The 16,107-nt window shown below is 32.8% G+C and overlaps 1 protein-coding gene across 2 annotated transcripts in view; it reads right to left on the bottom strand.

Moving 5' to 3' along the window:
- Positions 1–10,582, bottom strand: part of LOC133183328 (cuticle collagen dpy-7-like) — a 31,119-nt gene extending 20,537 nt beyond the window's left edge. For both annotated transcript variants that reach the window (XM_061318288.1, XM_061318289.1), the window contains exon 1: positions 10,063–10,582. In XM_061318288.1, the coding sequence (XP_061174272.1) occupies positions 10,063–10,326 (264 nt within the window). In that variant the 5' untranslated portion in view covers positions 10,327–10,582. The remainder of the gene's footprint in view (positions 1–10,062) is intronic.
- Positions 10,583–16,107: the final 5,525 nt, after the last annotated feature.

Raw genomic sequence — 16,107 nt, 5'->3', positions numbered from 1 at the left:
TACTTTGTAAAAGGAATTTACAAAGCAGTTTATAATTGGTTTTATTTGCCTAATAGTTAATTGGTAAACCTGTATCACTAAATCTATGTTAGTTTTTTTAGTGACAAAAAAGCCCAAATTGAATGATTGATAAATGGACATCGCCGACCAGCAGAGATCATAAAATACAAACATAAATTTTATAATTTTAAAATGGCTATGGATACCAATTTGGATAACACATTTAACTGTAATGGGAGACGGGGGGTAAATAGGAGGCATGGAATGCAAAATCCTTTAATACAAAAGACTGCAAACATAACGTTGACGAAATGATGACAATTTTTATAAGAACTGAATTAACAAATTAGCTAAACAAACTAATCAATTAAATGCATTAATTTATTTACTTAGCCCACAATGTCAGGCTTGGTTGAATAATACAACAATCGAAGTATCATATGTCTTCGGGTTGTATTACATGGTAATGTAATATTTATAACGAAGAAAGCTATAATACTTGTATATATTATGAAAACTTGTTCGAAGTAAAAGCTGTTTAAAACTAAATTTTAATAATTTCGTTTAACATTATAATCCATTTTCTTTACATGTAATATTTATTTAAATTTATGGAAAATTAATTCTTTTTATTTACTGTAAGGCAAAGCCCTAGTAATCATTAACCAGTAGTTTATTTTAATGTTACTGAGTGTTCATTACATTATAATTCATTTACAATAATATACATTTGTTAATTTTGTACGTTCTTATGTAGAATCCACAAGACTTCATCAGAGATTTGAAAAATGGGTATTTTTCTACACGAAACTGTCTAATATCACATCGTTGCCACAAAAACTTGAAAAAATAATCAATATATAAACCGTTCTGAGAAGGTCAAGTAAAAAATAAAGAGAAAGGTCATTTCTAAAATGTTGTTGGCAATTTGACACAAAAGTAATCAATATTGTTTTTTGAAAGGACACAAGCCACCTTCCTCTGAGCTATAACATGGATGTGTTAAAGCACGCAAGGGACTGCGAGCTAACAAAGCCTCTCTTTCATGACAGAGCTACAAATTGGACTGGCCGATTGTCTTATTTTATTGAGATTTCACGATAGGAAATAACCCGAGTTTATTGCATTTCAATATTCAGATGGCTAAGAGAGATTTCCGTCTGAAGTATAAATGATATAATTATGGTACATTAGATAAACTAAAATGTGTAAAAACTGATTTATATCATTTCTTTTTCACAGAGTACAAGCTTAAGATCTAATATCCATTTGTAGACATTAGACTTAATCTCCGGTGATGGGAAATAAAGAACCAGCCAACAAGGCGGCTTAATCAATCGTATGTACTTAAATTATACATTAGACTCATGAAGCCCATAACTCGCGATCAGATTGCATTAAGAATTTTTAAAGATTTTTTTCATCGCACGCATATTAACAAACTTAAATAAAATCAGAAATATAAAGATATCGATTTTGTTACGTTATATCTAACTTAGGAAAACAAAATATGGAATTTTCAAGAAGAATATCTTCTGTTAAAAATACATATGCATAAGCTCGGTGGAAATTGAATAATAAATATTCTTTTTCTGAATCGGTTTTTGTTTTAAAACATCGAAATCAAATTTGCAAGTCTAAAAAATGTCAAGTCGTGAGAAATTGGAAATTCTGGCGCCATCTCGTTCATTAAATTTTATCAAAGTTGACGACATAGCACTTTTGGGAATTCTGTAAAAAGATGGTATTTCAGGGACAAACACAAGTAACACATTTGATAGACTAAATCTTTCACACAATCTCAAATTCGTACTCATAAGATCCCACATTTATAAGACGGTTCAAGGGAAATCAGCAAAGATTACACTTTGTAATTGGAATTAATTTATTTCGAGCTTCAATTCATTTGTCTTCATGAAGTATAGGTATTATTAAAGATTTCATTTAGTTATTCACATGCTCACAAGGAGTTATTTACATCTTTCCATTTGAAAAAGAAAGTTATTCACATGTTTCCATGTAGTTACATGTAAGTTTTCATTTTATCATTCTTTTTGAAAAAGAAAGTTATTTACGTGTGTGTCCATATAGTTATTTTCATCTTTCCATTTGAAAAAGAAAGTTCTTCTATAATAGTAACTTATATCTTTCCATTTGAAAAAGAAAGTTGACATTCATTTGCTTCCATGAAGTTCTTTTCATTTTTCTATCTAAAAAAGAAAGTTATTCACATGCTTCCATGTAGTAACATGTATTTGAAAAAGAAAGGTTTTCACGTGTCGATTAGTTAACTAAAGGTCTTCCCACTTCCTTCGGAACACCTTTCTGTTTTTTCTTTTGTTTCCTTTTGTCATTATTATTCCATTTTCATAGCACACGTGATTTCTCGGAAACTGTCGGACCGATTTCAAGGATTTTTTCAGAAATGATGTATTGTGTTCATATCTCTAGATTTTTTTTTTTTTTTTTTTTTTGAAAAATCACTTCCGGTCGCATTTTGTGTCCGATTTTCATTTTTCAAATTGTCATTTTGTTCACGCATTTTCTTGTAAACGATTCAAGAGGGAATCATGATATTTTCAGGAATGATAGAACATCTCTTTGAGTTATGCATAACGCCTTTTGATTTTGCATTCGTTACTTCCGGTTGACACCGGAAGTGATATTTAATTTCATGATTTTGAAAAAAAATTAACAGTTTTGAATAAAGGCATATAGAACTTATGTTCACATGGATAATTGACAACAAAAAAGCATCCATTGGAATTACTTCCGGTTCAAACCAGAAGTAGTCAAAAATTGAAGCTTTTTCTCCGAAATCATTAGAAATTGTTTAAAATTATTTTAAATCGAGTTTTTTAATTTTTTTTTCTGGCCTTGTGACTTCTGATGTCAGCCGGAAGTGACGACCTAATTACCGGAAGTTTTCGAAAAAAAAGTTTCTGTGTAATTTTCAGAAATTTCCCAAAATTTTATTCCTAGTAGGATAAAACACAAAATACATTACTTTCAACGTCCGCCGGCCGTCGGAAGACCTACTCGTTGCATTTCAACGAGCTTTGCTCTAGTTATTCTTAATTTTAATTGGAAAACAAAGTTCTTCATATGTTCCCATGCTGATACCTATGGTGCCGTTGATGGGCCAGATAAAAAAAAATATTTATTTGCGCGAACGAATTAGATATCTGTTCGGACGAATTAGATATTCCCTAAAAAAAATACTATAGTTAACTATAGTTTACTCAAAGTGTCAAAGTTATCACTATAGTAAATCAAAGTTTTCAAAGTAAACACTATAGTGTCAAAGCGATCACTATACTAAATCAAAATTTTCAAAGTGATCACTATAGTGTCATAGTTATTAATATAGTAAATCAAAGTTTTCACCATAGTAAATCAAAGTTTTCATAGTGATCACTATAGTAAATCAAAGTGTCAAAGTTATCACTATTATAGTAAATCAAAGTGTCAAAGTTATCACTATAGTAAATCAAAGTGTCAAAGTTATCACTATTATAGTAAATCAAAGTGTCAAAGTTATCACTATTATAGTAAATCAAAGTGTCAAAGTTATCACTAGCCTATAGTAAATCATAGTGTCAAAGTTAACACTATAGTAAATCAAAGTTTTCATAGTGTCAAAGTTTTCAAGTTAACTATAGTATTTTTTGCTAGGGTTCGTTCGGACAAATTAGATATTCTTTTGGACAAATTAGATATTTGTAAAACTTATCTTATTACAACCCACTTCCTGTCTCGATTACAACTCTTTAATACGCGAGTTATAACCCATTTCTCAAACTCAGATATATAAAGAAAGGATACTCTAGAGGAACTGCATTATATTATCATTTCTGTTACATATGTATAATGCATGCATTTACAAATATAATGTAAATAAAAAAGTAATAAAATAATTTAAAAAATATAGTATTTTACAATAAAAAGGGGGGTAAGCAAAAGGATTCTGGCTTCATGAAATCAAACCCATTTCCGGGAGGGGGAGACAAATTGAAGAAATTAAGTTTGTTTTAGAAAGACCGGGATTTTGCTTACCCAGTGAATTAATCAAGGTTGAATGAGATAAGATGAATGAGAACCTCATTATCAATAAAATATAAATAACAGACAATCATCTCACTTAGGTCTCTTTTGATGTAAAAATCATATATACTACATTTTTTTTTAATTTAAATTTTGGTTGGTTGATGTGTTTGTGTGTAGTGGGGGGGGGGGGGAGCTATGCTTGAAAATAGTTTAAATATCACATGGTAATTTTGTCTGACTAATATAGCATTATCTGAATTGGCAGTCAAAATGATGATTATCTTCATCAAGTATCGATTTTCCTTCCAAGAATCTCGTGATACAGGGCGGTGTTTGATTAGCCTAATTGAGACCAAGTAGTACATAGAAGCTGGCGTTACCCAAAGCGCAGCGACAATGACCAAGTATCAGGGGGTCATAGAATGTATATGCTCCAACAACTTTTAATTCCATAGAGCGTCCTTAATTACAAAGCAATCAATGGATTGAACAAAAACATAAATGGCATCAGGAACTATCTTTCAGGCACGTTTAGCAAATTGATAAATTACATTAGCCACATCGATCTATCGATGTAATGATCAAAGCAAGGTTACATTCCATGTTACAATACAAAATAAGACTATGCCCGATTATATTATATGTTGTGTTTGAAACGTAATCAGCGCAGTGGTCTATTTCTCAACTATAGTTGTTTCATAAAATTATATTTACATATACTGCGTATTTTTGCCTTTTCTTCTCTCATGAAAACCGATTTCCGTTATCAATATATTAAATAATGAACTAGTTAGAACCGGTTCTTAGAGCCATCTTTTTTGACAGATTTCTTAAGAATAGGCTCTTCCACCAATGTAATGTACGAACCAATAATACAATATTTCACGTTGTTTCTTCCAATTTATTCAAATTTAAACAGATTGAAATATAAACAATAAATGTCTTTCTTTATTTGTTAATGCTGGGATGGTGGTTGCAATCATTGCAGGGAAAATTACCCAACGCGCTTAGGCGGGTTATGTATTTTCTCTACAATACTGGAACCGTCGATCCCCGCATTAAGGTCAGACGAAACGTTCCTCATTAATATCTAAATTTTTAAAGAACTTGTGATTGAAGTATTGCTACGTTAACAAGCTTTTCCACAAAAAATTGAGGTTCCTTACCAGGCATTTGTGCAAAATACCAGAGCTTGTATCTTCTATATAATCCTATTTTTATATCACATGGATTACTGATATCACAGTTTTTGCTGTTTACATCTTTTAAGGCATTTTGAAACCAGTTTAAAAATCAAAAGATATTAACGGTGATAAATATACAAAATCAGATATTCTATGAAAGTATCGTCAGACCTGAACAAAGAAGAAAGCATTTTGAATTTAAAAAAAAGAAAAAGAGGGGAACTTCTGTTCCTAAATCAGATGCAGGATTTTGAACAAAGTATTTCTTCCTGCTATATGCCTGCTATTAATTTTCAGTAGAAACTATGATATATTACTGGAATTATTCTGTTAGCCGTAGTAAAAATTCAATTCCTTGCGCTTGCGCGGGATTTCATCAAGTTTTTTTTAAAATTAATTGACATTAATTGATCACATACACTATATAAGCCAGTATTTAAAAATTAATCTCCCCAACAATTGTGTCTCAACATACTGGCTGTGCATTAAGGTTTTGAATGTTCTTCCCTTGCTATTGTAAAAGTACCCCGAGCAAGAAGAAATAACTTTAACTGGACTTATAGAGCTACAATGTATATTACAAGATCACTGAAAATGTTTAGTGTTCGTCTTTCATTATCTGTAATAAGTTTTTTTTGGTAAAATAAATATCTTTTTTATCCGACAGTACTGCTGGCAATGTCAGTACTTCATGTCACAACACATTTAGTTGCAATTTACGGAAGACCATACCACACACAAAACTCTCCTTCCCCCTCTCCTTTTGCTTTATAACCATTTAATACACAAGACATGACCTCCCAACTCGATTTTTATTAACTCTTATTGATTCTTCGATACCAATCTATAAAGATGTGTGAAGTTTGGTCCTTAGTGGCATCCATTAATTATGTATGATTGTTTGGCAGAAAAACTTCGAATTGAATTGAAACATTCCAATGGACCAATTCCCAAAAAAGAAACTTAATTTTCATACTTCTTTCTGACGATTCAAGAATTTCTGTTAATGCATTTCTACTAAAAGCCAATTCTTGATTTTTAAATTAAAAATACGCACATTGAATTCAGAATTTTTTTTCCTTTATAAATTATCCAGGACTCTTCCAGGTGTATCAGTTTTTTGTATCATATTTTATAAATAATAAATTGTGCAATTTTTAAACAATCATGAGCGAGTTCTCGTATTTGTTCGTTTTGAATAATTGTTGCTCACAATTACATGAAAGCAAAATTGTATTTTTCAACGAAACTTTAAATTTTGCAATCAAGTATAAATTCGTGGTTTGGCAAGAATCGTTTAGGAAACATACGTATAATTAATAACATGTACATATATATGGGTTAGATGCACTCGATCAAAATGCATTTTTCTTTCAAGAAATTTTCATTATAATGAAACAAAGTAGCACATTTGTAATCTTATTTACCAGAAATCTTAGATGAACCTTTTTGATACTGTAATCAAGCTGAGATTGTTACCATGGGAAACATGTCCCTCACTGGCTTACAACAAATCTTTAAAATGGAAACACTTCTAGTACTGATATTAAGAATTTCTGTATACGCTAACATTACATAACTGCCTTGTCATGAGTTATAGGATAAAATTAACACCACGATGTTGTTTTCCAGTACATATGTGTACTGAATTTATGTCTTCTTCGTTGAACATCAACGTTCCAACATACTTTCAAATGTTGTAACATAGATATACATTGTATATTCTAATAAAATGAAAAGCAAGTAAAATGGAAAATGTTTTTGTTAAGGACATTACCCTATTTTTAATTTAAACTTTCAATGAAATAACTTGAACTAACTTGAAATAATATTTCGTTCACCAATTCCAGCTTTGTGTCAAGGCTGGTTGTCATTGGACCAGTACTAGTGGTTCTAGAGACGCCAAAAATTACACATGATAGAGAGAATTAGACAGACGATCGTCAGTAAAATGACATGTGCTTATTTATCACATTTTTTTTAAAGAAAACTTTTAGTGATATCCAGTAGTTTGACAGTATACATGTATGTGACATGAAATGACATGATGATCACGGGGTGTGTGTATAAGAGATGATGACCACGGGGTGTGTGTATTGTTCTTTTAACTTTGACCGTCAATTATCAATTTTTTATAACCCCAACATCGTAGCTCAGTCGGTAGAGCGCTCGCTCCGTAACTGGACGGTCGTGTGTTCGAATCACGGCCCCGACTGACCTAAGTCGATAAAAAATAGGTAGCAACTGTTCCTTCGCGAAGCGCTCGGCATTTTGAAGTGAAAGTTGCATGTCCTTCGGATGAGACTTTAAAAACCGAGGCCCCGTGTCACGATAGACAATGGCACGATAAAGAACCATCACTGCTCAATGGCCCAGAGTGCCGAGTAAAGGTCTAAATTCGAAGCCTTTCACCGGTATATGGTGACGTCTCTATTGAGTGAAAAATTCTCGAACGGGACATTAAACAACCTTGTGTATATCTTTAACTTTTCAATATTTCCTTTTTTCCCTCAACAATTAGGTACAAGAATTACCCATATATCATCTTCCCTCACCTTCGTGCATGGAATATTTATAATTTAACAAGTCTCGTCTTTTCTTGCCAATGTTGGTTATAAAAATGCAGTCAGAAAGCTTCAATTAATCGTGGCGCCTGAATTTTTTGAACGTAAAAGTCATAAAATTTTCATGATGTCTTTCATCTTAAATTACATATATATGTACACTCAGTTTTGTCCTGTTCTTTTTGACAAGTCATTTTCCATCAGGCTATGTGATGTCTGAAAGAGCCCGCATTTGAACAATTTATCGCTGATTTAACTTTTATTTGTATATTTTCATAGGTTTGTTTAGCCAGCAGTCTTTATAGAAGTCCCTTGGGTTTTTTCCATGAATTATAAAACCATCCTATTTGTGTTCCTGTATGATGGTAATTTGTTCATCATTGCCTCCTTGAAACACGTTTATCAAGTTAATAATACACTTTATGTTCACTGTACTTCATGTTCACGAAATATTATTAACAAGTAAGAGAACATTATTGGCATTGACAAATAAGTTGATGACACCAGGATATCAACAATCTCATTTTAGGTCAATATTTTACAAATTCTATTGTCGATACAGTGATCTTATTTGCAAATACAAAGTGCCGTTTGGTCAATATTGACTTTCATACAGATTGTTAGGCCATTACATTTACACTGACTTGACTACGGATTTATCCGTTTACCTGATCATGACATAGAGCACCGGGTATGACCAGTCAGAGAGAATGCTTACTCCTCCATGGCACCTAATCCCACCTGTTTTCAGGGGTCTGTTTCGGATCTGCACATAAATTGTATTGTTTAAATAGACTTTTGAGAATGATCTTGCTCATGATTATCCTCACATTTTATTTTTTATGTCATAATCCTGACAGTTTTATTCATATAGACGCTCAAAACATATCTTTCACAAATTGACACAGAAAAGTATTGTTTTTTAATTAATTTTCAATCTTAAGTTGAAAATGATTACATGACAAATTTGTTCAAATTTGTTGTTTGTATTACTTAGTAGTATCATAAAAGTTCTCCAATAAAAAAATTCGATATGATAAATCATAAATAAGTTTAGATTGAACACTCATTGTAATTTAACAACAAAAACATGCATACAACACATGTGTAAAAATTATAAAATTACTGAGTGGTTGGCCCAATACATTAATTATTCAATTATCAATTTATTTTTATAACCCCCGCATGAGAAAAGGGGGTATATTATGATGGAGGTGTCCGTCCGTTCATCCTACGTCCTTCTTTCCGTACATCCATAACACGGGCGTACCCATCTCTTATCTGTAATTCCTCGTGTTCCACTGAATAAAATTAAATGAAACTCTCACAGAATCTGTATTGCATAGTCCCATTTAGGGTTTATAATTGCAAAACCTGGACACTGCCATTCTTTCCATAATATTCGGGGTACCCATCTCTTATCCACAACTCTTCCTGTAGTACTGAATAAAATTTAATGAGACTTTCACAGATTCTTATTGACATAGTGCCATTATACACCTCCTATTTTGTGTTCTGATCAGACAGATATTTGGGGTTTCTCGTAGGAAAAAAAAGGACCTTGCCATCATAGTCATATTGGAGCAGGAGATATCATTTTGCGCGCTCAGTGCTCACAGTACCTCTGGTCAGATATGTGTGTTTGTTATTTAACGTTTATCTCGAGAATACTTCACCCATATGGAGATTCCAACACTTGCCGGTGGACGACTGCAACGGAGAAACGTAGACATATACTCGGCACTTAGGGTCATTAAGCAGTGAGGGATCTTTTTTGTGCCAGCACCTACTGCGACACTGGACCGGTTCATACGACCGGTATCCATGTCCCGCAGTAGGATTTGAATTCGCGTCGTAAGGATCAGCTCCTTACTCCGCGACTCTAGAGCTGACACTCTACCACTGCGCCACGCGGACGACATAGTCAGATACGAGTTTGATCTGTGGGATTTTGTCAAAATATTATTTCACCAGTATGTGACGCCATTGCTAATGTCTAGGAAGATTTTACTTTGGGGTTGAAGGTGGGGGCGGGGAAGAACTTTGCAAAATGCCTGAAATTTTTACAATAAGCCAAGGTAAGGTAATCCGTAGTTGCTAAGTGTTCTGAAAGAGTGCATTTGAGTTCGATTTCTATAAACTGAAAACCTGACTTACATTTTACAATTGAAGCTAACGTATGCTTTGCTAAAAATTTACCTTGTTTAGTTACTTGATTATTTCTCGTGTATACTTTTTATAAAAATTACTGGAAATGATTTACTCACATTTGCAGTGTACGATCTTCGATTTCTCTTGGTATTTTCTGATTTGTCTTCTGTAAGGTTCATGTGAGATATTGCTGAAATACGGACTTCCTGTCTATCTTGGAAGTCGTCTTTTGTACATTGACCACCAATGTAACTCGTGTACCACATCATTATCATTAGAAACGTTACTGAGCAATTGATAAATAAAATTCCATACAAAATCTTAAGATGAAGAGATATCTTGATTACGCTGTTTTCCTCACGCGAACGATATTTATCCATTTTCGCATCGTTAAATAAAAAATCCAAAATTACTAATCATTGTGAGTCTTCAACCGACATGACACTTCAGAGCTTTAATTGATATTTTAAATCAAGCATTCTACTGCCGAAAAATAACATTTGCAGCAACGCCGTTCGTGAAATTAAGCACGGATACAGTTTTTCGGCACTTCCATAGGAGATGCATTACAACACACGAAGTTGGTTCCTTATTGAGCACGGCGACCAGATTGATAATGCAGTGAGAGCAGATAGCCGACTTCTGGAACCGTTCTCTATGTACACTATGTGATAAATCAACTCGCGCTTTGCCGTGGAACAGTCAATCAATACTTAGGTGATGACTCTATAGACTTTTAAAATTAAAGACTTTTTTGCGCAAATCGAATTGCTGACATAGTTGAAAGAAAACTAGAGAAAATAACTGACAGAGGCATAAAAGCAATACTGGCGCGAGTAAGGTGCTTTTCTAAACTTGAAAAACAAGAAAAATTATAATTACTTTAGGTATGATAATTACTGTGTATAATTTTTCTTTTATGGACATACGCAACATACTTTGATCTTTATTTTCTTAATTCCTGTATAATTTAAGAGTTATAATTATTGAAGGACCTTTGTGCAATTTCATGATATCTGGTATTAATGTTGTAAACCTTTTTCTGAATCAAATGTTAAAAATACCAGCTAAAAGTTTGTTGTTGTTTTTTTAATTTTCATCATTTGAAATCTGTTCAGAACTGGAAATGTATTCGAAATTTTTTTTGTGTGTGTAAGAAAATCTAATGGTATTATGATTTAATTTGAGAATATTTCGGAAAATTATCTGTACTTTGTAAATTACATACATGCACTTTGCGTATGACGTAAAGTATTAAGTATTTAATTTTCATTGGTGAAAGTAAGCGAAACTGCCAACAAATTAAAGAGACTATTTAGTTCACCTGAGCCGAAGGTTCAAGTAAACTTTTCTAATTGAAGGGTGTCCGGCGTCTGTCTGTTTGTGTCATCTTATTCGATACTCAAGAGCGCTCCGAGAGTCCGAGTGCGACCATTTTTTAAACGGAGGCAAACTACTGACAGATAAGTCGATGTTACAGGGATTTAAACAATCTCGTTTTAAGTCATCAATGACCTGGTTAGCGAATATAACTTATCAATGGGTGGTATTGAAACTTCCTTGTTTCATACCACTTGTTAAGCCTTTGTTTTTATACCAATGTTGATGAACAGCAGGGCCATAATGAGTCTGATGAGCGTTGTGGCCCATGAGCCTTTTTTTTAATTCCTGGGATTCAATCACAGAAGCTACAGGTATATTTTTGGTAATTCAACCATATGAGCTGCAGATATATTTCTCTGACTCAATCACACGATCTCTGCAGATATATTTCTGTCAGTTAACAGCTAGAAAGTGATTAAAACATATTCTGCATGAGGAAATACATTATAGTATCATATAAACTTTGCTGGAAAATGGTTATAAGAAATAATTAAAAAAAAAATAACTTAAAAAGTAAGATCATGTATTTATTTTCAACTTAAGCTGTAAGGAATTTTGAGAATGCATTCTTTAATGCTCCATTTTACTTTAGACTCTAATAAAGCTCATCTTGTCATGTTTTGTCACGTGTCAACTCATCTTCAGAAAAAAACAAAATAAAGGAAGTCGAAGATCGTGTAGCAATACATTGGATCGTAGAAACGTCACCATTATTGAAATATTCTCATGATAAAAGCGATCAACAACTTAATGAAACGAACGCCCTCTATTCCCCCCATTATCGGGTATGACTATGCAACGTACATGTTCATTAACAAGAAATGAGAAACGATGACGGGTTTTGCACTAGTAGTTTATTTCTATAGAATAATTGGTGATAGCGATAAGTATATAGTCGTCATTTAAACTTTGTTTTCAGACAAAACATTTTAATATCAATCCTTCGATGATCCGCATCGGAGACAATACTCCACAAAAAGCGATATAGAAAATCTTTACTTTAACGCTTTCAATTTGAATTTTAAAAGGTTTCCATCTTGAACATTTCTCTTTGTGATTTTTTTCATTTCCGGAGGACTAGGGTAACCCTTTATAGATCAAACAAACTCACAACTTTCCCACAGAGATTTATAAATGGAGTATTATATTGGAATAATTTGGACTGTTCTCATAGTAAAAACAGAATAGAATTTATCAGATACAAGCTGTTATTATTCATAACAATCCTTAATTACCCATTTAAATCAGAAGAACATCACAACTCCTCTCATCCCTGCTTATCATCATTATTTTTATTTTACGAATCTAATTTATGTATTGTATGACTGGGATTGTTTGCATAACAATGCATGTAATATGTTTGTATTAAGAAATACATGCAAATTTCTTGACAATAAACCGCCTTTGTTTGCTAGATAATGGTATTTAGAATCGAATCTTCAAAAACATCCCTTTGGTGAAATATTAGTCAGAGGCATCATGGACTGTGATTTTAACCTGAAAGAAATATAACTGCTTGATTATGACAAAATTAAGAAAATAAGCAATTTACAAAAATATAATAAACTGTGGATTTTAAAGCAACAATTTTAATGCATCGAAAGTTTTCTGGTTTTATTTTACTACTATTCATGTAAGTGAGCCATATTGTCAACAAAAATGTATCCACCGTAGGCCTTTTTGATTTAAACTTGAAAGTGTTTGATCAGGTAAATTGAGTACCGTAGTAGATAAAATAAATTTTATCACATGCTTTGTAGTAACTGACGCAGAAAAATACTTCTTCTTTATTTATGCAGTGTAACAATCTATCTACATTAACAGACTAAAAGTATACTGGAATTTGACCACCACTCCGGAAAGGGATTTGTCATTACTTGTGATTTTCCGTAGCTTTCCGTTGGTGACACCATCATGTATACAATTGAATGCTCAAAAAACCGATTAAACGTCACACTCGGATGACCTTTAAAAATAATAAATTTCTTCTTGTGTCCTTCACTGCAATGACCGAAATTTTTAAAAACTTTGAAAACACGTGATCTCAAATAACCAAATTAACCAGTGGCTTCTTTATAACGTAAATATAATAATGATGCCGTCTGCTTTATGACGTTAGCATATAATAAAGATTGCTTCTCTCCCTTTTCTTTGTTTAAAATCCCTCTTAAACTTATTTTTATATCGATCTTGCTAGGAAGTGTTCTGACCCCTTCTTATATAAGGTGCAGAAGTATTTCAATATTATTCTTACCGTTACATCGATAACCCTGTACTGGAGACCAAAACTTGATCCTAGATACAACCCAGTGACAGACTTCAAAATTCGATACAGCAGATTTTCTGGCCCCCGTGTGATTTAGTTATCCATTCGGTAGAAGACAGAAATCATTCTTCTTGTTTCTCGTCGACACCTTAGCAGGATTGGATAAATTGATTGACGAAATGTGAAGTCTCCACGGACTGAGTGGTTACCGTGGAGAAAATTGTGTCTATACCATTCCAACCGAAAATTATTTATCTTAACAATATCAAGGAGGATATTTTGGGGTTTTGTTGACTTGTGAAAAGGTGTGTATTGATTTTGGGGAAAAAAAATTCTTGCTTCAAATAGGTCTTTCAAAGTACAATGAAAAAGAATGCACATGTAGCGTTATAAAATAACTACATTAAAGATTACAACACCATTTCAGGATTATTCTGACGTCTGTCAAATATAATATACTTCGATTTCATATACTTTGAAGTCACGTCGTCGCTCTTTGAATGGAAATTCGAAGGCCCTGACTATAAGCTGTATGAACTATAATTCAACAGAACACCAATGAATAAATAAGTTCGAATAATTAGTGGGCTTGTTTAATACTCAATACCCGAAGCCTTGACTGTACAGAAACAAATACCAGGTATTGATGTAGGAGAGCGATGACGATAATTCAGAAAGACTCCAGAGTGCAAAACAAAGTAAAACACAACATGCAGTTTGAATATGCCAGAGTCTCAGTCCACATGGTACTGCTTGTTGAAATTTAATCAGAATTAACGCTTAGATAACATAAGCACTAAAGTGAATTAAATTCGATAAAAAAAGTACATAGAGTTCGTTGCGAGGTTTAGTAAGGACGACAAAAAAATGTCAAAAGTTTGCTTGAAGAAGGATTTTCACTAGCCCTGCATACGGTAAAAACAAGCATAAATTCCAGTCTCCTAACTTTCTACTTCATATTATACTCAACAAGTATTCAGAATGGAAAATACTAGCAAAATCTTTTAGGAACAATATTTTGAGAATTAAGTGATCAGATTCTTTGATGAGATTCTAGCTGTACTGGTTTGAACTTCAAACAGTGAGAGGATATAAATTTGCAAGTTCATCTTCTTCTCCAGAACCAATGGGCCAATTTCAAGCAAACTTGGCACAGAGTATCACTTGGTGAAGGGGATTAGAGTTTCTTCAAATGAAGGGCCACACCCTTTTACGGGGGGAGATAATAAAGAATTTGTGAAAATTTGGTGCACCTTTTGAAATTCTTATTCACAAGAACCGCTGGGCCAGAAAATATTTAAAGGTAATTTTTTAAGCTGATTTCATTTTGTTGTTTATTCGTTTCTCCATCTTTTGCGAAAAATGAAAATAATGCACTTAGGGTTCATTTTGAATGTTGTTTCTGTTTCATTCAGTCTCCGTTATCTTAAAAATTGAAATTATCTACACAAATTAAGTTTCGGGATAAAATAGATTTATTCAGTCAAAAGAATTTTTTTTAGATAATAGGAAATTGGGATGACAGATCTAATAAGCAAGTTCTAAAATTGCAACAAGATGCTCTACTTCTTGCATAAACTGACTCGAAAGACTCCATCTCCTGCATTGTGACACTTCACTTTGGAGCCTCCAACCTCCACATTTTACACCAATCCCTTTTTTTAGCAAAAAGAACTTAAGGAATTATAAAGAAGGATTTTAATCGAATATCACACTTTTTTCTTTTGTAATTTGATGCAAATAGTTTCTACAGAGGTCAAATCCCCAACTTCACGAGAATAGAACATTAAGGTTTATGAAAAGAAAGAAAGTAAAGTTCTACTACCCAGAAATGGACTCGAATAAAGTTTGTGAATAACATGGAAGAAGAGACCACAAACTTCAGGTTGAAATCCTGACATTTTAATTAAGCCTACAAAATGTTATCATCCTCATCACATGGCTTTACGATAGGAATAATTACAAATTAATTTCCCCTGTGTAAATTTTCTCTTTCTTTGTATCACATAAAGATTCCTAATGACCTATATATGGGGATTTTGCCTTCTAATTCGTTATGTTGGAAAGGTTTAACAATTTGAATACACTAAGAAATTTGCTTGTTAGGTGCAGTCTAGTACTAATCTCTCTCTCTCTTTCTCTCTCTCTCTCTATATATAACACTAGAAAACCAATAACACTGTAGATCATATTGTGTCGGATCTCCAATACAATTAAAAAAATTACCTAACTTGCTTTTGTGAACGAATACAGATACGATCAATTTTGCATTTAAATCTTTGATATTTTAGATAGATAATTTATTATGCAGTACTTAGTTGCCCCCCTTTTTGCACGCATAACAGTCTTAATGTAATTAGGGGTATTATTAACTTAAGTTTTCACAAAGACACTCCAGGAAGAACGGTTCTCAATTCCCAAAAAGGTTCTGTGAAAAAGTAGTTCATAACATGCCTAATTGCATTAAGGCTGTTATTCGTGCAAAAAGGGAATCAACTTAGTACTACAAAGT

Source organism: Saccostrea echinata, unplaced genomic scaffold (genome assembly GCF_033153115.1).
Source record: "Saccostrea echinata isolate AGI-Se365-2 ecotype Australia unplaced genomic scaffold, CSIRO_AGI_Sech_v1 ptg000009l, whole genome shotgun sequence".
NCBI lineage: Eukaryota > Metazoa > Mollusca > Bivalvia > Ostreida > Ostreidae > Saccostrea > Saccostrea echinata.
Note: the sequence above shows the minus strand (reverse complement) of the source record. Positions and strands in the feature narration are given on the sequence as shown.